Raw genomic sequence first — 25307 nt, forward strand, 5'->3', positions numbered from 1 at the left:
TGATAAATGATCATGTATACATTCTATCGGGCTGATCAGTAACATGCATTACGAATCATATATAAGGAGGGAATAATGAAGATTTCTTAAAATAGTGCCCTCACTTTTGGGTGTGCTGTCCCAGTTATATGTGAGTTTAACACATACTAAGTTCGACGTTCGACTTCACAGCAAGCATGTGGCAGCAGTTTCCTCCTTCCCAGTAACCACCTCATGAATTCTGCAGCATGTTAATTACATTTTAAAATAACGAAAGACACAAGCTGCAATAACATTTTAAAAATGGTAAAATCCAAATTGAAACACAGAATCTAGTAATTTATCCAAAAGAAATTGTGCAACAAAAGCTATCAGAAGTTTGATGCCAGATTGCTTTTGGGAAATGCCAATCAGGTTATTAATCTGCAGATCTACGTAATCCATGAGAAAACTCAATAACCCAAATCAAGAGACTCTGTAGAATACACGTGCTTCTGTTTGTATATGTAAAAAAAAATTAATGAGATAGAATGAGTAATAATATGGGGATATCAAGCAATTGCACTCTTATTTGAGCACTGAATCACAGGGGACAATTATAGAGAATAGTGATTTTGACTGTCCTTGACAATAGCTCATGATCCAATTCAAAGCAGGCATCAGGGACATCTGTAAAGCAGTATTTCAGTTGTATATAGAATATTCATTAACTTATAATGGCAGGAGACAATTTTGTATTCAACAGTATTAACATGGCTTCCGGTAATCAAAAAGTTAAATACTCTACATCTGCCACAAATATTTAAAAATAATTGGAAAAAGTGAAATACATAAAATGATCTTTTACATGCGTGTAGTTACATGAAATTATGGCCCAGATTTTACAGGGCCTATGACGGCATACACACAGCGTAAGTCTCCCACAAGTTCTTTGGTTTCAACATGTGATGCTCATGCGTGAAAACCCGGAACTTGCGATCTGTCAAGTTTCTCCTTGACAGATCATACGCATTGCTGAAAATTCACTTCCGCTGGCACAGATTTGGGCTATTTGCCCAACTACTGCCTAACGAATACCCACCAAACCCTTACGCCTGGTAAAAGCAGGCGTAAAGCCTACTTTTACCAGCGTGAAGGTTTAAATTAAATTTTAAATTAAAAATTTTTTAAATGATTTAAACAGTCACTTACATTTAAAATTAGTTTAGGTCAATTTTGTCCAGGTTAAAAATGTTTACGTTTATTTTTCAAAAAATGGCATTTTTATTTTAAATGTTTAATTAAATGGTATTTTAATTAATTTTGAACCTGTGATCATTTATTTTAATTTCAGTCTATTTGTATTTTTTAGGGGATTCCTATTAAGCTTATGGAGATTCTGTATTAAATGGAATCCCCCTAAGCATAATAGGAATCCCCTTTTGTCAATGGTTGGCCTGGCCCACATGATCCCAGAGATGCTTGCGAACTGCATGCGTCCCTGGAATGCGTGAGCCTTTACGCAGGTGTACACCTGCAGGGCCAGGACCACAAGAGTCTGAAGCTCCGGAGACACTAGGCAAGTACGGAGTTTTCTTGCAGTTTGGAGGCATACGTGGCCGGCAGGCCTCCGACCGCAATTTCCAGCCCAAAATCTTTAAGGCATGACAAGGTCCCGGGTCCTTATTATTACAAGTTCGCAAGCTGTTAACGGTACATGCTCCCCATTAGACAGCTCTATCTGGAGGCAGGAAATCGCGTATATGTGTTGGGTTTACAGCAGCACCTTAAAGGGGAGGGGTATTAACATAAAAAAAAATAAGAAACATGACTTTGGAGTTGCAAGCAACACATGTGAAAAGGCAACAGAAGCAAATACATTACATTTGAAAGCCTTTGAGTTTGAAAATTCACAAGTGACTGCCATAAACATGTCTCCAAAAGCTTCGTCCAGTTTTCCCTGACAACAGCTGAAGATCTCTTTAATTATGACTGGAAATGGCCACTTCCTGACTTGTGCCACCCATTGTGGATGGGCAAGAGCAGGAACAGACGCTAGTCTGGCGGGCTGAGAAGAAAACGATGTTGAGGACTTAATTGCATCATTTGATCCTGATTTGTATATATGTATGAGGCTCCTGCTCAGTTCTGATAAGAACTCTGACTGCCAAGAGTTTGGTCCACGTGGAAATCAGGACTGGTGGAAATGCTGCGATAAGTTGTCACAACTAACCACTGCTTGATTTTTGGTCCCGCCATGGCCCCATTGTTAACACAAAAATCACACCCATTTTATCAAAACCTTTCTATGATGTAACTCCTGGCCGGTCATTTTTTCACCGAACCAATCACAACGTAGCTGCTATGAGAACTTTGTGACTATCCACTATTAAAATTAGACAGTTAGATATAATATTATTTAGCACCTAAATGTCGCTGCTATTTCTAAATGAATAATATATTGCACACCGAAATCAATAAATTCATTGTTAAATTGACGACCCAATCTCAGTTTTGCTGCTGCCTAACCACTTTCCATCAGGTACCTGCGGTCCTTCCTCAGTGCCTGGCCTAATGCTACTACAAACCGACTCTACTAGTACATTGTCAGCTCCCAGGCCAACTCTAATTACAGCTTGCCCGCAGTCTCCACACTCACTGCCTGGCCATTGCCACCACACACCAGGATCCTTGAACAATGGGAGATTCATTAGTTTACTTCTTAAAATAATTGAGCAAATTGATGAAATGATTTATACACTTTATTCTCTGAAGTTAAGGGAGACTGATACTCCATTGAACTGCCACACAATATTTAATGTTATAAATGTAGATACTGATGTGCTCACTGAGTTGCTTAGCTCTCCATTATTTCCTTGGTTTGTGCTTTCAAACTGCAGGTCAGGAGCATGCTAGTAATACATAATCTATACAGAATCTCCATTCCAGCAACATTGTACATTGAGTGCCTTTCTCAAAACTCTACCCTGTTTCCTTGACTCAGTGGTGGCATTGCCACCTGTGAGTCAGAAGGTTGTGATTTCAAGTCCCACTCCAGACATTTGAGCACATACTATAGTCTGGCAACTTAGTGCAGTACTGAGGGAGTAATGCACTGTCAGAGTTGCCATCTTTCAGATGAGACATTAAACTGAGTCCCCACCTTTTTTCTTAGGAGCTAGGAGTTAATTTAAAAAGTAGGACCTCAAAGGTAGTAATCTCAGGATTGCTACCAGTGCCACGTGCTAGACAGAGTAGGAATCGCAGGATAGCTCAGATGAATACGTGGCTTGAGCAGTGGTGCAGAAGGGAGGGTTTCAAATTCCTGGGGCATTGGAACCGGTTCTGGGGGAGGTGGGACCAGTACAAACCGGACGGTCTGCACCTGGGCAGGACCGGAACCAATGTCCTCGGGAGATTGTTTGCTAGTGCTGTTGGGGAGGAGTTAAACTAACATGGCAGGGGGATGGGAACCTATGCAGGGAGACAGAGGGAAATAAAATGGAGTCAGAAGCAAAAGATAGAAAGGAGAATAGTAAAAGTGGAGGGCAGAGAAACCCAAGGCAAAAAACAAAAAGGGCCACATTACATCAAAATTCTAAAGGGGCAAAGTGTGTTAGAAAGACAAGCCTGAAGGCTCTGTGCCTCAATGCGAGGAGTATTCGGAATAAGGTGGACGAATTAACTGCGCAGATAGCAGTTAACGGGTATGATGTCATTGGCATCACAGAGACATGGCTCCAGGGTGACCAAGACTGGGAACTCAACATCCAAGGATATTCAGCATTTAGAAAGAATAGACAGAAAGGAAAAGGAAGCGGGGTGGCGTTGCTGGTTAAAGAGGAAATCAATGCAATAGTAAGGAGAGACATTAGCCTGGATGATGTGGAATCGGTATGGGTGGAGCTGCGGAATTCCAAAGGGCAGAAGACGCTAGTGGGAGTTGTGTACAGACCACCAAACAGTAGTAGTGAGGTTCAGGACAGCATCATACAAGAAATAAGGGATGTGTGCAATAAAGATACAGCAGTTATCATGGGCGACTTTAATCTACATATTGATTGGGCTAACCAAACTGGCAGCAATGTGGTGGAGGAGGATTTCCTGGAATGTATTAGGGATGGTTTTCCAGACCAATATGTCGAGGAACCAACTAGAGAGCTGGCCATCCTAGACTGGGTGATGTGTAATGAGAAGGGACTAATTAGCAAACTTGTTGTGCAAGGCCCCTTGGGGAAGAGTGACCATAATTGATAGAATTCTTTACTAAGATGGAGAGTGACAAAGTTAATTCGGAAACTAGGGTCCTGAACTTAAGGAAAGGTAACTTCGACGGTATGAGGCGTGAATTGGCTAGAATAGACTGGCAAAGGATACTTAAAAGGTTGACGGTGGATAATCAATGGCAAACATTTAAGGATCACATGGATAAACTTCAGCAATTGTACATCCCTGTCTGGAGTAAAAATAAAACGGGGAAGGTGGCTCAACCGTGGCTAACAAGGGAAATTAAGGATAGTATGAAAGCCAAGAAAGAGGCATATAAATGGGCCAGAAAAAGCAACAAACCTGAGGTCTGGGAGAAATTTAGAATTCAACAGAGGAAGACTAAGGGTTTAATTAATAGGGGGAAAATAGAATCCGAGAGGAAGCTTGCAGGGAACATAAAAACTGACTGCAAAAGCTTCTATAAATATGTGAAGAGAAAAAGATTAGTGAAGACAAATGTAGGTCCCTTGCAGTCGGATTCAGATGAATTTATAATAGGGAATAAAGAAATGGCAGACCAATTGAACAAATACTTCGGTTCTGTCTTCACAAAGGAAGACACAAATAACCTTCCGATTGTACTAGGGGACAGTAGGTCTAGTGAGAAGGAGGAAGTGAAGGATATTCTTATTAGGTGGGAAATTGATGGGATTGAAGGCCGATAAATCCCCAGGGCCTGATAGTCTGCAACCCAGAGCACTTAAGGAAGTGGCCCTAGAAATAGTGGATGCATTGGTGATCATTTACCAACAGTCTATCGACTCTGGATCAGTTCGTATGGACTGGAGGGTAGCTAATGTAACACCACTTTTTAAAAAATGAGGGAGAGAGAAAACGAGTAAATATAGACCGGTTAGCCTGACATCGGTAGTGGGGAAAATGTTGGAATCAATCATTAAGGATGAAATAGCAGCGCATTTGGAAAGCAGTGACAGGATCGGACCAAGTAGGCATGGATTTATGAAAGGGAAATCACGCTTGACGAATCTTCTGGAATTTTTTGAGGATGTAACTAGCAGAGTGGACAAAGGAGAACCAGTGGATGTGCTGTATTTGGGCTTTCAAAAAGCTTTTGACAAGGTCCCGCACTAGAGATTGTTGTGCAAAATCAAAGCGCATGGTATTGGGGGTAATGTACTGATGTGGATAGAGAACTGGTTGGCAGACAGGATGCAGAGAGTCGGGATAAACGGGTCCTTTTCAGAATGGCAGGCAATGCCGCAGGGCTCAGTGCTGGGACCCCAGCTCTTTACAATATACATTAAGGTGAAGGAATTGAGTGTAATATCTCGAAGTTTGCGGATGACTCTAAACTGGATGGCGGTGTGAGCTGTGAGGAGGATGCTAAGAGGCTGCAGGGTGACTTGGACAGGTTAGGTGAGTGGGCAAATGCATGGCAGATGCAGTATAATGTGGATAAATGTGAGGTTATCCACTTTGGGGGCAAAAACACGAAGGCAGAATATTATCTGGATGGCGGCAGATTAGGAAAAGGGGAGGTGCAACGAGACCTGGGTGTCATGGTTCATCAGTCACTGAAAGTGGGCATACAGGTACAGCAGGTGGTGAAGAAGGCAAATGGTATATTGGCCTTCATACCTAGGGGATTTGAGTATAGGAGCAGGGAGGTCTTACTGCAATTGTACAGGGCCTTAGTGAGGCCTCACCTGGAATATTGTGTTCAGTTTTGGTCTCCTAATCTGAGGAAGGATGTTCTTGCTATTGAGGGAATGCAGTGAAAGTTCATCAGACTGATTCCAGGGATGGGTGGACTGTCATATGAGGAGAGACTGGATCAACTGGGCCTTTATTCACTGGAGTTTAGAAGGATGAGAGGGAATTTCATAGAAACGTATAAGATTCTGACGGGACTGGACAGGTTAGATGCGGGAAGAATGTTCCCGATGTTGGGGAAGTCCAGAACCAGGGGACATAGAATAAGGGGTAGGCCATTTAGGACTGAGATGAGGAGAAACTTCTTCACTCAGAAAGTTAGAGAGTTGTTAACCTATGGAATTCCCTGCCGCAGAGAGTTGTTGATGCCAGTTCATTGGATATATTCAAGAGGGAGTTAGATATGGCCCTTATGGCTAAGGAAATCAAGGGGTATGGAGAGAAAACAGGAAAGGGGTACTGAGGGAATGATCAGCCATGATCCTATTGAATGGCGGTGCAGGCTCGAAGGGCCGAATGGCCTACTGCTGCACCTATTTTCTATGTTTCTATGTTTCTAGATGTAAGAGCTATGATGCCACTATTTGACAAAGGGATGAGGGATTCTCCCCAGTGTCCTGACCAATATTTATCCTGAAACCAACATCACTAATAAAATGGATTATCTGGTCATTATCTCTTTGCTGTTTGTGGAACCTTGCTGTGTGCAAATTAGCTGCCGTGTTTCCAACATTATAACAGTGACTGCACTTCAAAGGTACTTGATTGCCTGTAAAGCAATATGAAATGTCCTGAGGTCATGAAAGGTGCGATATAAATGGAGGTTATTTCCTTTCTTTATGACTGGAGAAGACATCAGGATGTCACTGATCTACGCAGATAGGCCGTAATTTTCTTTAACTTGGTGGGTCTGGTGTGGCTGGTGTCCGTGGCTGATTTTGACCCCGCTGCTGGCTCCATCCCACTGTAGAAAATTAACTTACCTTAATGGGGCCTATTAAGCCTGTCCAGCGCATTACTCAGCCCAATGAGATGGAGCAGGTTTGATGATGTAATTTATGTCACATTTTCAGCCAGGATCCTTAAAGGGACCCTGGCCACATTAAATTTTAAGTTTAATCTAAGATAGTGGATGTTGAATCTTTACCCTACAATAATACAATAAAAGTTTATATGAGTAACAAAGAAATATTTAAATAATATTATCATTAAGTAATATAACCCAATTTACAAATACAATCAAGAACATAGTTAAAAAAGTATGGGAATTGGGAAGTTATTGATCCTTTAGTCACAGATCTGTAGACTTTTGTATCAGTAACTGGTACAAATAAAAGATGTGTGTATATAAGTAATATATAAAATTAAGCATATTTTAAACCTAAAGGGGTGGATTTACAATCTTATGCAAGGTCAGTGGAAGAGCTGCGGAATCCTTGACAAACAGTGTAAGTGGTGCTTAAAATGTGTTTCTGGGATTTCTGCAGCTCTTCCGTTAAAGTTAACAATGGACAAGTTTATATGAGTAATTCTCTGCAGAAATTCACCCTAACGTCTCAGGCTGAAAAATTAACTTTGTTTTATTCAGGGACTGAAAGCAAATTGAAACAGTGGAATAAGTGTTGCGAATTAAATTGTTACGGTTAATGACTTGATTTAATGTGTAACTGGACAATCACAGAATATTGTGAGAAAAACCTGACTAGAAACAACACAAAAACTTATTTAAATGGTGTGTCATTTTTTCTAGTGCAGATCAATTCATTGCAATTACTGTTGAGTTAGAAGGCAATGGCTGAGAATGGTCAGTGAACAATGTATTTCCCTCGCCCTCCCTTCAGGAATTTCTGAATTAACATTTATCATTCACTTTTCAAATAGAACAGAATCTCCAGCAATCTGTTAGCTGATGTAATCAACATGTTTTTATTTTGGTTTGTTTTCCATGCTGTCAAGTAATCAGCTGGAGCAATGGCCACGGAACTCCCACCTCAGGTTGACAGACATGGTTCCCGAGCTGCATGAGTCCCGTGGCCATGCAGGGAAATTTTAAATGTGTCAAAAAAGGCTCTTAAGTGCCTGTCAACCGCCTGATAATGATCTCAATTGGGTCCCCCGCCACTACCGGTCGGGTCAGCTCCACGATGAAAGACGCGCGTGTGGGAAAGGTGAGTGGGAGCAAGATGATGGTAGGTTCCCAACCTACTGTCTAAGATAACAACTTTCCCACCCAACCTGCCACTGATCGCAGCCACTACCACCCTGGAAAATTCAGCCCATAGTTCCCATTGCTGGCTTTCACTAACAGTTTGAAAGTATACAACATGAGGGCAGAAGAAGGCTGAACAGTGCTAGTAAATACATCTTCATTTCTATCGTTCTATTACTATACATTAATAATGGATGGTAAATTCTGTAAGTTAGCCTGCATTTATGAGTTTCTGATTAGGAGTAGTCCCTAGTTGAGTCCAGAACAACAAAATGAACCACTCATTTAGCTTTTCATAATTACATTTCCTAACGTACTTATATAATTACTATTGTTATCAGTTAATTAAACATCATTAAACCATACATTGCTAATGTCATAAGGGATTAAGAGCCTACTGTAAACACCATTACACATCAAAGAGATTATTTGTGTTGTCAGTAATCACAGCAGTGTGATCTCACAAAGACTGAATAAGAAACTCAAAAACAATGTAAAAATGTATATTATGTGTACCTCAAAGGTAGTAATCACCGGATTACTCCCGGTGCCACGAGCTAGTGAGTACAGAAATAGGGGAATAGAGCAGATGAAGGCGTGGCTGCAGGAATGGTGCAGGAGAGGGGGCTTTAGATTCCTAAAGGCATTGGGACCATTGCTGGGGAGGTGGGTCCTGTACAAGCCGGAAGGATTGCACCTCAACAGAGCCGGGACCAATTTCCTTGCGGGGAGTTTTGCTAGTGCTATTGGGGAGGGTTTAAACTATCTTGGCAGAGGGGATGGAAACCTGAGAATAGATTCAGTAGGGAGGGGAGTAAAGCTGGAATTAAAAATGTAGAAAGTGAGTTTGAAAGACAGAGGAAACAAACAGGAAAAAAAAGGTAAAAAAACACATTTTAAAGCTCTTTATCTAAATGCACGTAGCGTTCGTAACAAAATAGATGACTTAACAGCACAAATAGATATAAATGGGTATGATCTGATAACGATTACAGAGACGTGGTTGCAAGGTGACCAGGACTGGGAACTAAATATTCAGAGGGTATTTGACAATTCGGAAGGACAGACAGAAAGGAAAAGGAGGTGGGGTAGCACTCTTAATAAAGCATGGGATCAGTGCGTTAGTGAGAAACGATATTGGCTCAGAGGATCAAGAGGTTGAATCAGCTTGGGTGGAGATAAGGAATAATAAAGGGAAAAAGTTGCTGGTGGGTCTAGTCTATAGGCCCCCTAACAGTAGCTACACAGTTGGATGGAATATAAATCAAGAAATAATGAAGGCTTGTAAAAAAGGAACGGCAATAATCATGGGTGATTTTAACCTTCATATTGATTGGACAAAGCATATTGGCCAGAGTAGCCTTGAGGAGGAGTTCATAGAGTGTATTCAGGATAGTTTCCTTGAACAGTACGTTGCGGAACCAACCAGGGAGCAGGCTATCTTAGATCTACTACTGTATAATGAGACAGGATTAATAAATTATCTCGCAGTAAAAGATCCTCTAGGAATGAGTGACCATAACATGGTTGAATTTCAAATTCAGTTGGAGGATCAGAAAGTTGCATCTCAAACCAGTGTCCTAAGCTTAAATAATGGAGACTACAAAGATATCAGGTCTAGTTAGCTGAAGTAGACTGGGAAAATAGACTAAAGTATGGGACGGTTGATGAGCAGCGGCAGACATTTAAGGAGATATTTCATAACTCATGACAAAAAATATATCCCAATGAGAAGGAAAGACTGTAAGAGAAGAGATAACCATCCGTGGCTAACTAAGGAAATAAGGGTAGGTATCAAATTGAAAACAAAGGCATATAATGTGGCCAAGAGTAGTGGGAGGCCAGAGGATTGGGAAAGCTTTTAAAAGCCAGCAAAGAATGACTAAAAAAAAATAAAGAAAGGGAAGTTAGATTATGAAAGCAAACTAGCATGAAATATAAAAACAGATAGTAAGAGTTTCTACAGGTACATAAAAAGTAAAACAGTGACTAAAGTAAATGTTGGTCCCCTAGATGATGAATAATAATGGAGAACAGGGAAATGGCAGATGTTGAACAAATATTTTGCATCGGTCTTCACGGTAGAAGACACTAAAAACATCCCAATAGTGTATAATCAAGAGGCTATAGGAAGGGAGGAACTTAATACTATTATGATCACTAATGAAGTAGTACGAGATAAAATAATGGGACTAAAGGCGGACAACTCCATGGACCTGATTTCTTACATCCTAGGGTTTTAAAAGAAGTGGCTGCAGAGATAGTGGATGCATTGGTTGTAATCTACCAAAATTCCCTGGATTCTGGGGCAGCCCCAGCGGATTGGAAAACCACAAATGTAACGACCCTGTTTAAAAAAAGAGGCAGACAAAAAGCAGGAAACTATAGACCAGTTAGCCTAACATCTGTCATTGGGAAAATGCTGGAGTCCATTATTAAGGAAGGAGTAGTGGGACATTTGGAAAAGCAAAATTCGGTCAACCAGAGTCAGCATGGTTTTATGAAAGGGAAATCATGTTTGACAAATTTTCTGGAGTTCTTTGAGGATGTAACGAACAGGGTGGATAAGGGGGAACCAGTGGATGTGGTGTATTTGGATTTCCAGAAGGCATTCGATAAGGTGCCAAATAAGAGCTTACTGCACAAGATAAAAGCTCACTGGGTTGGGGATAATATATTAACATGGATAGAGGATTGACTAACTAACAGAAAACAGAGAGTCGGGATAAATGGATCATTTTCCAGTTGGCAAACAGTGACTAGTGGGGTGCTGCAGGGATCGGTGCTGGAGCCTCAACTATTTACAATCTATTAATGACTTGGATGAAGGGACCGCATGTAATGTAGCCAAGTTTACTGATGATACAAAGATGGGTGGGAAAGCAAATTGTGAGGGGGACACAAAAAATCTGCAAAGGGATAAAGACAGGCTAAGTGAGTGGGGAAAAAAATTGGCAGATGGAGTATAATGTGGGAAAATGTGAGGTTATCCACTTTGGCAAAAATAATAGAAAAGCAAATTATAATTTAAATGGAGAAAAATTACAAAGTGCTGCAGTACAGAGAGACCTGGGGGTCCTTGTGCATGAAACTCAAAAAGTTAGTATGCAGGTACAGCAAGTAATCAGGAAGGCAAATGGAATGTTGGCCTTTATTGCAAGGGGGATAGAGTATAAAAGCAGAGAAGTCCTCCTACAACAGTACAGGGTATTGGTGAGGCCACACCTGGAGTATTGCATACAGTTTTAGTCTCCGTATTTAAGGAAGGATATACTTGCTTTGGAGGCTGTTCAGAGAAGGTTCACTAGATTGATTCCGGAGATGAGGGGGTTCACTTATGAAGATAGGTTGAGTAGGTTGGGCCGATACAAATTGAAGTTCAGAAGAATGAGAGGTGATCTTATTGAAATTGTAAGATAATGAGGGGGCTTGACAAGGTGGATGAAGAGAGGATATTTCCACACATATTGAAAACTAAAACTAGGGACATAGGGCTAGAATTTCCTATGAACCCCTCAGAAATTGTTTGGTAAGTAATGCTCCACGGCTCTCTGGGGCAGAGAATTCCATAGATTTACAACCCTCTGAGAGAAGAAATTCCTCCTTATTCTAAGCCTCTGGGCTAGACTTTACTATCATTGGCGGTACAACTCTTTTCCGCCCGGCGAAAGTCTCCCCATTAATTTTTTAGTGGTAACGCCCAAATCTGAACACGCCCGCCCGGACCAAACAGCCAATGTGCAAAGCCGAGAAAATTGGCAGGGCATAAGTTTGGCCTCAACAGAAGCCCATCCAGATCGCTGAGGGAACCGCCCTGTGAAAGCTGACACTTTTACATTAAAACTAATCGCACGACGAGGAAATGGACGTTGCATCTTTATTCTCGGCGGTTTTCTCAGTGGTTAAGGGGAAAGTAAAACGGGTGTTTTATAAAAAATTTAGTCCGAGGCTGCGGTTCGGCCCAGGGAGGGGCGAAGACTTAAAAAAAAAATTTTACTAAAAAAAATGAAAACGTAAAAAGCATTCCCAAGACACTTTTACACCTGATTGCCGTTTTAAAATTAAAAAATAAATAAAGAACCTTTAACTTAGCTTTATTTGCAGAGTACTCACCTAACGCCCTGTTTAAGCAGCTTTCATAGGACGGTTCCCTCAGCGATCTGGATGGGCTTCTGTTGAGGCCAAACTTATGCCGTGCCGATTTTCTCGGCTTTGCACGTTGGCTGTTTGGTCCGGGCAGGCGTGTTCAGATTTGGGCGTTACCACTAAAAAAATAATGGGGAGACTCTTTCGCCGGGTGGAAAAAGAGTTGTACCGCCAATGATAGTAAAGTCTAGCCCAGAGTCTTAGAATAAGGAGGAATTTCTTCTCTCAGAGCATTGTAAATCTATGGAATTCTCTGCCCCAGAGAGCTGTGGAGGCTGGGTCATTGAATATATTTAAGGCGGAGATAGACAGATTTTTGAGCAATAAGGGAATAAAGGGTTATGGGGGCAGGGAAGTGGAGCTAAGACCATAATCAGATCAGCCATGATTTTGTTAAATGGCGGAACAGGTTCGAGGGGCTAAATGGCCTACTCCTGCTCCTATTTCTTATGTTATGTTCTTATATAGATATTACTCAGATGGCTCAGTGGCTAAATGTTTTATATCATGGGAATTAATGTCACGGAAGCAGCCAAAGCTTGAGTGTTTACCTCAACCATGAACACGCTCCAAGCCAGATCATAAGCAAAGGGGGAGACTTTCGCCTTCATTTTCGGCGATTTTCTCAGTGGTACAGCTGTTTTTCTGAGAGAAACCGCCCGCCGAAAGTCTCCCCATACCTTTTGAATGGGACCATCCACATCTCGAAATGACCGACGGGAGCAAAACCGTCGACGTGCACCTGTGTGTACCACCGAGAGATGCACCAGGGCGCAAATTTGGCCTCAACGAAAGCCCATCCAGATCGCCGAGGGAACCACCCACGGGAAGCAGCCTGAATCAGGGCAGTAAGTGAGTACTCTGCAAAGAAAGGTAAGTTAAAGCCTTCTTATTTTGTTTTTAATTGTAAAACGTCGATTAGTTTTAAAACAGTCTTGGAAATGTTTTTTAACTTTTTTTTTTAGGTGAAAAAATATAAGTTTTCCCCCATCCCTAGGCTCAACTGCAGCCCAGACGAAATGTAATTTTTTTTTAAGAACCGCCCGTTCTCACTCGTTTCAGCTGTAACTGCCCAAAAACCGCCGATAATCTTGCTGGGCAGTTTTACTTACTTCATTAATGGAAAGTTTCGCCAGCGTTAATTGATGAAGGTTAGCGGTGTTTTCTGGGCAGCAGTTGGCCGGTGAGGCCTCTGGGGAAAGTCTAGCCCTTAGTCTTTTTAGAGATTACTCATCAGAGATCTTACCATCTGTCACCTTGTGGTTTCCAGCTTTTGCTGTGTTACTTTGTGTTATGCAATCAAGGTTTGAAAAAATCAGTGATTAGGAAGAAACAGTTTTACTAAGAAGCAGTTTGCAGAAGTATGTATTTTGTAACCTTATAACTTGCCCGTGTTAAACTAGACCATAGCAACTGGGAACAGCAGTGTGTTCCTGGCATCCAGGGTTGCTCAGGGAATCAAGAGGATAATCAAAATTCAGTCAAGGTGGGATTTTTAGAAGTTTTTTTTAAAGTTTTCATTTTGGCCAGCCCCAGAAGCCGCTGTCAATGTAGGTTCCTGAGGTATGTTCCTGAGGTCTGCCTTTGTTTTGTCCTGCTGCCCCATCTGAAATGGCCTCCTCAAGAGAGGAAGAACTCCACCAGGAGCCCACTAAAGAAATTCAAAGGAGCTTAACCCAGGAAGACTGGTCAAGTTTAGCAGCACAGCCATGGGGCAGGTACAACACAGAGTAGAAAATCCCAGCTCTTGTTTTTGCTATTTTCATTTCTTGTATTTCCAAACTAACGCTTATCATTACAACCGGAATGCGTCTCTCTCGCAATCACTGTTGTATTGTAATGGTGGTGTCTTTGATTATTAAATGCTGAGTACATTAGTTCTATTATAGTAGGAATATATTTGCAAAACCGTATGCATGTTTGTGGCACATTGAGTTTAATTCAGCCATTAGATTATGAATTAAAAATATATTTTCAGTATTAATGTGTGAAATTTTAATTTTAAAATTCTAAAATTGGGGCAGTGTGTTTGAGCAACTTTGTTAACTAATCAACTTCTTTTGAAAATTGCCAGTTACAATTTACTTTAACTTTGGTTCGATAGGGCCGAAGTTTCGACCGACCTGTAGAACGGCGCACCTCCGCGAGGTCCGACGACTTTCTCGAACAAAAAGTGTGCCTGATATTTACCTCGGTATTCTCCATGATGATAAGGTTGCTTTGGACTCGGCACAGCGCAGCAGAAGCAGTGGGAGGCGGAGCTACAGCCCTGCGCCGAAAAGAATGCCGGCAGCTGCGCGCGTGCGCAGTGGAGTCTGCAAATGTGCGCAGTAGCTCCTGGCCTTCCCAGTGCATCCTGTCTCCGGGCGACCCTATGCGAACGACGCGATGTTCGCAGCCCCTATCCCGGGCCGAGTGGCCTGCCGCACAGGCCGGCCGCTACCTTCCCGCACTCCCTGAGCAGTTTCCATGGCAACACGGCAGTATGGAGCATGTACACGGGGAGATTTAGGCCACTTTATTTGCAGTGCTACGGAAATAATGTTGGCAGTCCATATAATATACTCCAGTACATAAACTTAATTACTTTGAGCATGTATATGTGACATATTTACCGAGCACTCTTTTCAGGAGGCAGAACCTTGGATTAGCAGCCCTGCCAGAACTTACCCCTTTGATGTCTATGAATCTCAAATAGTATCAGCATTTTACACGATGACTAAGTATGCTGCAATAGGTGAGGTCGGAACTTTTAATTTTTTATTTATCGATTTATTGATTGATTATTTTTTATTTTTTTTATTTTTTATTTATTGATTGATTTATTTATCATTTATTATTGATGATGGTTCTTTATTTTTAAAAGTGAAGTGTTTAATGGTTTGAAAAATCCTTCAACTTCCCTTCCCCCCCATCTCTGGCTACCTGCGCCTGATTTCTAAAGTGTCTGCAAGGTTTTTCTGAGCGTACAAAAGTGGACACTTACTCTGGCCTAAGTTAGTTTGGAGTAACTTTTCGCTGTCTAAACTTGCTTAAATGGCCAAAACAGGTGTACGTGGCTGGTAACGCCTCCTTTTGAAAAAAAAACTGAACTAAAAAGAAACTGAACTAACTGACTGAAACTAGAGCAAACTAAATGTGGAGAATTGTGATTTTTAGGATACTCCAAAAAAAACTAGTTGCTCCAAAAAAATAGGAGCAACTTCTGTCGAAACTTGGGCCCATAATTTCCAACAAAGAATGTTGAGTGTTCAAATCCTGAAATACATCGAGCAGGTTATATAATTTCTGGATGGGTCACAAATGAACTTTGAAGCTCAGTTGGTATCATAAAATGCTAGTCTTAGAACAATTGTATCAATAAAGTAACCTCCATGTAATAGGTAAGTATTCATGCTAGCCTTTGAATATAGATGGTTCCACAAACAACAGTTAAATAAAAGACCAGATGTTGGGGTTAAATTGGATAAGCTCCTGCAAACGGGTGTGGGGATTGCAATGTGTGCAGTCAGTGGCACCCTGCACCATGTGGAAGCCTGCAATCCATGCAAATCCTTATGCTCGCTCCAATTGCTTGTCTCTGGCAAGAGGGACTGAGATGTTTACAATTTTAGAAAATCTCACTCAGTGATCTCCCTGTATTGCATTCAGAACATAAAATCATAAAAAATAGGAGCAAGAGTAGGTCATTCAGCCCTTCAAGGCTGTTCCGTCATTCAGTAAGATCATGGCTGATCTTCTACCTCAACTCCACCTTCTTGCCCAATCCCCATATCCCTTAATTCCCTTAATATCCCCAAATCTATCGATCTCTGTCTTGAATATGCTCAACGGCTGAGCATCCACAGCCCTCAAGGGTAGCGAATTCCAAAGATTCACAACCCTCTGAGTGAAGAAATTTCTTTTCATCTCAGTCCTAAATGGCTAACCTCGTATTCTGAGACTGCGACACTATGGGGCACTCCTTTTTTCACCCCGGAGCAGCGGCAATGGGCAGTGAGGTGATCTGGCTGGGCGGTCAGCCTCCAGCACCCTGCAGTGATCCGCGGGTCTGGTTTTGCGGCGATGTAGAGCAGCACTGCCCGGAAGAGCAGCACCGGTGTGCAACGCCCCTGGTTGTGACACCGGTGCGAGTTTTGACTATTGCCCAACCCATACACTCCAAAGCGTGCCCCACAGTGAATGCCTGGGAAATCAGGCGGTCCAACGATACCGAGAGCTGAGAGGTAAGTAATGGACTCCTAAAGTAAGTGTGATTATTTTTTCTTTTAATTTTTTTTTGAGATTTGTGTTGTGGTGGCGTGGGAAATGTTTTGGGAATGTTTTAGTGGCCTTTTTTTATCAGGATTCCCCCCCCGCCCGGGCCCGCAGGCATCTCTCGGAGTATTCCTGGCCCGGCTCTTTAGCTCGGGATTTTCCCATCCTAACAGCCTAAGAGAGATGTACAACGCCTGCCTTAGCACTGCGCCCCCTGACTCAGGGCCCAGCTACCCAATGTTACATCCTGAGGTGCAAACTGTTCCCGGGTGCAAACTTTACCGCCCCGCCACCATTATCGCCCCAAAAACATAAAAACCGAAAATCCGGCACATAATGTTAGACACCCCAGCCAGGGGAAATAATCTCCTAGCATCTACCCTGCCAAGCCTTGTAAGAATTTTATATGTTCCAATGAGATCACCTATTATTCTTCTAAATTCTAGGGAATAAAGGCCTCGTCTTCTCAATCTCTCCTTTTACGATAATGCCCCATCCCAGGAATCAGTCTGGTGAACCTTCGCTCGAAGGCAAGTATATCCTTCCTTAGTTAAGGAGACGAAAACTGTATACAATACTCCAGGTGTCGTCTCACCAAGGCCCTGCAAACTGCAAGATCTTGCTTATATCTTCAGCAACAGACTGAAAGGAGCCTGGGGCATAAATATTAAGAGCCACGGTCACCTTGACAGCCACAGGCATGCAGATACAGCAAGCAACAAGGAAGGCAAATGGTATGTTGGCCTTTATTACAAGGGGGGTTAGAGAATAAGAGTAAGGAAGTCCTGCTACAATTGTACATGGCATTGGTGAGACCACACTTGGAGTACTGTGTACAGTTTTGGTCTCCTTATCTAAGAAAGGATATACTTGCCTTGGAGGTGGTGCAACAAAGGTTCACCAGATTGATTCCTGGGATGAGAGGGCTGTCCTCTGATAAGAGATTGTGTAGAATGGGCCGATACTCTCTGGAGTTTAGAAGAATGAGAGGTGATCTCATTGAAACATACAAGCTTCTGAAGGGGATTGACAGGGTAGATGTTGAGAGGTTGTTTCCACTGGCTGGTGAGTCTAGAACTAGGGGGCATAGCCTCAGGATAAGTGGTCGGCCATTTAAGACTGAGATGAAGAGGAATTTCTTCACTCAGAGGGTTGTGAATCTTTGAAATTCTCTGCCCCAGAGGGCTATGGATGCTGAGTCTTTTAGTATATTCAAGGCTGAGATCGATAGATTTTTGGAGTCTAGGGGAATCAAGGGATATGGAGGTCAGGCAGGAAAGTGGAGTTGAGTTCGATGATCAGCCATGATCTTACTGAATGGCGGAGCAAGCTCGAAAGGCCGAATGGCCTACTTCTGCTCTTATTTCTTATGTTCTTGGGCAATCCTGTTCTTGCCCTGCTTTAAGCATGCAGTTGCAGCACTTGACAGATTTCAGTCACAGCTTCTTTTGTGAATCGAAGACGTGGCTTGCTTTTGGTCGTCACTGAAGTCAAGGTGAGAGAATTGCTCACTGAAGACCCTCTGTGGATATGGCCTCATGCTGAGTGCCCTTCTCCCCCTTCTTGTAGTTTTTCCAGCTCTGCGTGGCCTCTCTCAGTCATGTTCAATTCCCAGAGGAATCCCTACCATGTCTGGAAACACTTTTATTCAGCACACTATTTTAAATGACACAGAAAATACCGCAAGACCTGTCAGACCACTCCCTGTAGAGTAATTACATTTTAGCCAAGTATAGGAAACCTCCAAAAAACACACAATTGCACCAGCAGGCAAAAGAAATAATCCAGCAACTAACCGACACAGATATGATGGGTCAAACGACCTCCTTCGGTGTTGTAAAATTCTATGATTCTAACTTGTAAGTACTTCATGATCCCTGTAAATAGCGCTGGTGGAGGGTCTCTCCTGCCATTTAACATTGTGTTCAGCTATGCATGGTTAAGATCTGGAGTTGCAAAATGGCAGTGGTGGCTTCAAATCAGCATTGTACACTAATTCGCATCATGATCTCCCTGCTCTGCATGCTGCTGGCGGTCATTAGGTGCACGTACTCAAACCCCTTTACCAAGATGGCGCCCTGCGCACTTCCTGTTGGAAGTGTGCGCAAGCATCTCGGACCCCATTTTTGAGTCTTAGTTGGGAGTGTAGCCCCTAAAAACAGACACTACATGACCTGATTTAATCCCCATTCTGTTTTAGTTATATTGGTTGAAGGATAAATGTTCATCAGGAATGCAGGAGAATGCCGTGCTCCTTTTTGACGAGTGCCATGGGATCTTTTGCATCCACTTGAACAGGCAGATACGACTTCGGCTTAATGTGTCATCTGAAAGACAATGGACCAGATCTTGCTGGAGCGGGGCATCTCGCGTTGTGCGCCATTAGTTAGACTTTTTCCTGCACCCTGCAGCTGGAATGCATGGCTCAACAACCATAATTCAGAATTTTAACTTTACGAAACAAAGGGCAGTATTTCAGGCAGTGATACTGATCAGGAGAGAGTTCGGCAGGCAGAACGTGGCAATGTTAGCTACTGGTTTTTCGTGTGGGCTGCTTGCAATTACACAGAATGTGAATGCATGGCTGCAGAGATCTTTAGGAAAGACACAGCCAGCAATATCTTGGAGCGGTATACATATGGTAGACATCAATTTTCTAGATTTGAATATCGGGAGTATGATTAAGAAGTTTGCAGATGACACTAAAATTGGCTGTGTGGTTGACAATGAAGAGAAAAGTCATGGGCTGCAGGAGGATATCAATCTACTGGTCAGGTGGGCAGAACAGTGGCAAATGGAATATAATTCGGAGAAGTGTGAGGTAATGCACTTGGGGAGGGCTAATAAGGAAAGGGTATACACATTAAACGGTAGGCCACTTAGAAATGTAGCTAAGCAAAGGGACATTGGAGTGCTTGTCCACAGATCCCTGAAAGTAGCAGGCCAGGTGGATAAGGTGGTTGAGAAGGCATACGGAATGCTTGCCTTTCTAGGCTTAGACATAGAATACCAGAGCAGGGAGATGCAGTATAATGTGGATAAATGTGAGGTTATCCACTTTGGGGGCAAAAACGCGAAGACAGAATATTATCTCAATGGCAGCAGATTAGGAAAAGGGGAGGTACAACGAGACCTGGGTGTCATGGTTCATCAGTCATTGAAAGTTGGCATACAGGTACAGTAGGTGGTGAAGAAGGCAAATGGTATGTTGGCCTTCACAGCTAGGGGATTTGAGTATAGGAACAGGGAGGTCTTACTGCAGTTGTACAGGGCCCTGGTGAGGCCTCACCTGAATATTGTGTTCAGTTTTGGTCTCCTAATCTGAGGAAGGACGTTCTTGCTATTGAGGGAGTGCAACGAAGGTTCACCAGACTGATTCAAGGGAAGGCAGGACTGACATATGAGGAGAGACTGGATCAACTGGGTCTTTATACATTGGAGTTTAGAAGAATGAGAGGGGATCTCATAGAAACATATAAAATCCTGATGGGACAGGACAGGTTAGATGCTGGTAGAATGTTCCCAGAACCAGGGAACACAGTCTTAGGATAAGGGGTAGGCCATTTAGGATTGAGATGAGGAGAAACTTCTTCACCCAGAGAGTTGTTAACTGTGGAATTCCCTGCCACAGAGAATTGTTGATGCCAGTTCATTGAATATATTCAAGAGGGAGTTAGATATGGCCCTTACGGCTTCGGGGATCAAGGGGTATGGAGAGAAAGCAGGAAAGGGATATTGAGGGAATGATCAGCCATGATCTTATTGAATGGTGGTGCAAGCTCGAAGGACCAAATGGCCTACTCCTGTACCTATTTTCTATGTTTCTATGTTATGCTTAAATTGTATAATACTCTGGTTAGGCCACAGCTGGAGTACTGCGTGCAGTCCTGGTCACCGTATTATAGGAAGGACGTGATTGCACTAGAGAGGGTGCAGAGGAGATTTACTCAGATGCTGCCTGGAATGGAGAATCTTAGCTATGAGGACAGATTGGATAGGCTGGGTTGGTTCTCATTGGAACAGAGGAGGCTGAGAGGAGACCTCATTGAGATGTATAAAATTTTGAGGAGCCTGGATATCGTGGATAGCAAGGGCCTATTTCCCTTGGTGGATAGGGTCAATTATGAGGGGGCATAAGTTTAAGGTGGTTGGTGGAAGGTTTAGAGGGGATTTGAGGGGAGGCTTTTTCACACAGAGGGTTGTGGGGGTCTGGAACTTACTGTCTGGAAGGATGGTGGATGCAGAAACCCTCACCACATTTAAAAGTTGTTTGGATGGATACTTGAAGTGCTGTAACCTGCAAAGTAACGGACCTAGAGCTGGTAAGTGGGATTACACTGGATACACTCTTGTTGGCTGGCGCAGGTACGATGGTCAGTACTGCAGGGAATCAAATACAGCCAGGGTGATCTCTTGGACTAGTTTCGATCACCTGGACGGGTCGGAGAGGAATTTTCCCAGATTTTCTTTCCCCAATTGGCCTGGATTTTTTATCTGGTTTTTTGGCTCTCCCAGGAGATCACATTGCTCCGGTTGGGGTGGAGTGCAGAACATTGCGGTGCAGGGAATGTCGCAGTTGTGTGGGGCGGACTGGTTGGGCCCAATGCTCTTTACCTGTCTGCCATGGTTTATTCTTCATGGTTTTATATATAACCTTCAGGGCTGCTGACCGAGGGCCGTGTGGCTTTTTGTCGGCTGGCGCGGACATGATGGGCCGAAAAGGCCTCCTTCTGCGCTGTAGATTTCTATGTTGCTATGTTTCTATGAATGGATTCTGTAATGGAGCAAACCATCATCACCAATCTACCATTCTTCACTGTTTTGAAATGTACTGGCTGCAGGAGTAAGAGATACATTGTTTTTATTTCTAGATTGCTAAACAGAGCTACAATATTTCCTCATTGGGTGAATATAAGCTTTGCAGAACACAAATATTACTGATGTTGACAAAAGCACTATATTTTACGAAAAATATCCTTATTTTTCGGTGTAAATCAATCACTTGTTTGGAGCAGCACAGCCAAATACAATTTCCCAAGATCTGTAACTGAAGATGGCGTTCACCCATATAGAATAAAGCATGGGTGGGCAGCGCCACAATCAATCTTTCTTGACAGACTTATTGACTTGGTTTCCTCAGCGTGGAGTTAATACACCATTTAGCTGGCTGCTGTCCCCAATTTTGTCTTTATCATCCGCAGACGATAGTTTGATCATCAAAGTGAATGGCATCAGTTTTGATGACGGCTGCTAGGTCATTGATGAACATGTTTTTTTTCCTTATCACAACAGCTATCCCTGATTTCAGCAGGGAATTGTGCCTGTTTTGTTTCTCCGTAACCTAGCAACTTTCATCAAAACATGACGTGGTGCTTCCCATCCTTTGATTATCAAATTTAACAGCTCACCACGTCTATCCTAAGCGACCACCTTCTCAATCAGGTGAAAGAAAACATAGCTGCTCAAAATCACCAGCAGTTTCACAGGGGGTCACTGCTCTAACCTCAGACCGACCGGGTAGTAGGAGAATCGCTTCATCATTGAATTCACAAGTTGACTAATTGGTACTGAGGTTATTGAATGATCAGATAAAAGCTTGTTACGATTGGGATTTTTGTAACAACGTCTGATGCCTGTGGGTTCCCTGAGCTTTGAAATGATGGGAATAGTGGTCAGTTGTTACTGGAAAATGCAGAGGCAAGCTGAAACAAGCAGCTTTTCTTTTACCGAGGATTCGTCTTTCTCTGCCCAAAATAAAAGGGGAATGAAATTCGTAACAGCCTTTTCTTTTGAAGGATCTGCTGTTGCTTATAATGCTGCGTCAACGCATCGTTAGTATGAATTAACAATGTGGCTGTTATTAATATGTGTGGCTGTTTTCCACTGAGGGAAGTTAAAATGTCCATTTTGGAATTAGCTTGTCTGTTAGTTCAGTAATGAAGCAACTATGCTCTTTGGCAGAAAATTTGTTCAGCAAAGATTTGGCTGCAATTGTTCCACAAACTAGTTCAGTGTTGTTGCTGATGAGAGGCGACTGCTCAGGAGCACAGGCTCCAGCAGAGGCTGAGTGCTCACCCTGCCAACTATCATCAGCTTTTTAAACAATTCACTGCTGCACTCATTGGCACAGCTGGATTCAGGGGCATTTCAGTCTGGTTCAGTAAACTATCGAAAAGCCCCGAGACGTCACACAGCTGTATATTTCATGCATTTTTGTTGGAATTCAAAAATCATAATTTGGATGTTTAAATGAACCATTACAAGTACAAAAAAGACCCGAACTGACCAAAAAATTACTTAACATATCATTTTCTACATCAACCTACACAAGCAGCCTCAGTGCACAATTTTTAAAACTGCAATTGCAACTTGCTTTTTGTTCCTGATTCATAGAATCAAAGCACAGAAGGAGGCCACTCAGTCCTATTCTTTCTTTCTTGCTGCTCGCTGCTCAACTAGAACTATCTACTCTAATCTAAATTCTCTGCTTTCTACACATCCTTTCATATGCTTCATTTTCAAATACTTATCCAATTCTGTTTTAAATGAATCTCGACCTCAATGGGCACTTGTGGTAAAACATGCCATGTTCTATAACCCTCTCTGTGAAAATATTCTTCTAACTTCTCCTTCATTCTTGTAGTGATAATCCTGAGTCTTTGTCCTCTTGTTATCGATTTACCAACTAGAGGAAACTATCTTTTTTACTTACCTTCAAAAAACCTTTCATAATTTTGAAACTCTTGATTAGATCACCCTTTACCCTTCTCTGTTCCAGTGGGGGAAAAACTGCCAATTTTTCAAGCTTTTCTTCCTAGTTATAATGGCTCATTCCTGGTATTATCCTAGCAAATCTTCGGTATACCTTTTCCACAATTTTAATAGTCTTCCAGTAATGGAGTGCTATAATTGGCTTAGTTTCGGCTGGCAAACCAATGGAATCCAAAAGATCAAACTCACCCAGTGAAAAGCTGAAGTCACTAGCAGTTTGATAAGCAGAAAAATGGCGATATCATTGAGAGTCCATGATCAGATCAGCCATGATCTTATTGAATGGTGGAGCAGCTTCGATGGTCTACTCCTACTCCTATTTCTTATTTTCTTATGGTCTCTAAAAGCTGAAAACAGCCATGAATAAGTGTGATTTGTTTGATATTTGTTAACACTTCCTCCATACATTCATATCATCACATTTAATTAAATGTATTATAATGGAGGCTTACTTATGTAATCAGTACAGTACTCCCATTCTCTTCAATAAATTGTATTCTTGTTAGTGCATCACATTGTAAGTTCTCCAAATAGTCCTTAAGCTGGCATATCTTTGCTAGTATAAAAATACAAGTATATAAATATTTGTACTATATACTTTATGATTCATCATATTAATCCTTTATTTCTGATGAGTACTACAACTATAGCAATCAACTAAACTCTTAAAAATTGTATGTAATGTGTGAAATGTGAATAATTTAGCTTGTAATATTTAAGCTGCTTCAGATTGTTTTCTGGAATAATTGCTGTTTCAGTTTCTCGGTATATAGTCCAAGTGTCTTCTCTCATTTTCTTTTCTCAGTTGCCAATACTGGCCTCCTCCATTGTTAGCCTTTATTTCCTGGAGCTTACTGATGTCTTCAAACCAGTTCGCTCGGGCTTCAACTGCCATGACAGGACACTCAGCATGCCGTTTATTGAACCCACTCAGGAAATCATCCCCTTCCTCATGTTGCTTAGCTTGGCATTTGCTGGACCTGCAGCTATGGTTTGTACTTTATATGATATTATGAAATGCATCTTAAGTTTGAAACATGATGTTTTATGTATGATTGATTTTAGAGACCTTTCCAATCCTCCTCCCATATTTAACTGCTAATCAAGTCAGTTAAAGTCTTTGCGATCATACATAATTCCTTGTTATTCTGCAGGCGTGACCTATAATTTCGCTGCACATGAAACTGAGATTTCACGCTTGAACATTTTAAAGGTTAATTCTTATTTAAAATAAGATTGAATAGCTGGTAGTAGCATGTACGTTTCTATACTTTTTTTAGAAGCTGTTTTTAAGATTCTACCCCAGAGTCTCATGCCCATAGAATCATAGAAATTTACAGCACGGAAGGAGGCCATTTCGGCCCATCGTGCCTGCGCTGGCCGACCAAGAGCTATCCAGCCTATTCCCACTTTCCAGCTCCTGGTTCGTAGCCCTGTAGGTTACGGCACTTTAAGTGCACATACAAGTATTTTTTAAATGTGGTGAGGGTTTCTGCCTCTACCACCCTTTCAGGCAGTGAGTTCCAGACCTGCACTACCCTCTGGGTGAAGAAATTTCCCCTCATATCTCCTCTAAACCTCCCCTCAATTACTTTAAATCTATGTCTCCTAGTTGTTGACCTCTCTGCCAAGGGAAACCGGTCCTTCCTATCCACTTGATTCAGGCCCCTCATAATTTATACACCTCAGTCAGGTCTCCCCTCAGCCTCCTCTGTTCCAAAGAAAACAGACCCAGCATCTCCAATCTTTCCCCATGACATAAATAGATCATGTTGGTGAGCTCCAGGCACACAGGGCCTTCTTCTTTCACAGGATCAGTTGTGTGATTGTCTCCCTGCTTTCCAGGAACAGGAAAGTCCCTGCATTACTCATCTGCTTTTGATTCAGCTGCCAGTTGTGCTGGCTGCACTGTGCTAGACAGGGACTCAGCTGCTGTATCAGTTGAAGGGGGACTGGCTCTCCATGTTTTTGAGTCTTGTTCCTTGACTTGACTGGGATATTTGTAGAACCACATTTGGTTTTA

At 42.2% G+C, this 25307-nt stretch overlaps 1 protein-coding gene across 2 annotated transcripts in view; it reads left to right on the forward strand.

The window, feature by feature from the left end:
- The window catches only part of LOC139268041 (phospholipid phosphatase-related protein type 4-like), a 79414-nt gene that overhangs the window by 13889 nt on the left and 40218 nt on the right, over positions 1 to 25307 (forward strand). For both annotated transcript variants that reach the window (XM_070886028.1, XM_070886027.1), the window contains exon 2: positions 24090 to 24275. In XM_070886028.1, coding sequence (XP_070742129.1) covers positions 24090 to 24275 — 186 coding nt within the window. The remainder of the gene's footprint in view (positions 1 to 24089; positions 24276 to 25307) is intronic.

The sequence above is a fragment of the Pristiophorus japonicus genome, chromosome 8 (genome assembly GCF_044704955.1).
Source record: "Pristiophorus japonicus isolate sPriJap1 chromosome 8, sPriJap1.hap1, whole genome shotgun sequence".
Taxonomy (NCBI): domain Eukaryota; kingdom Metazoa; phylum Chordata; class Chondrichthyes; family Pristiophoridae; genus Pristiophorus; species Pristiophorus japonicus.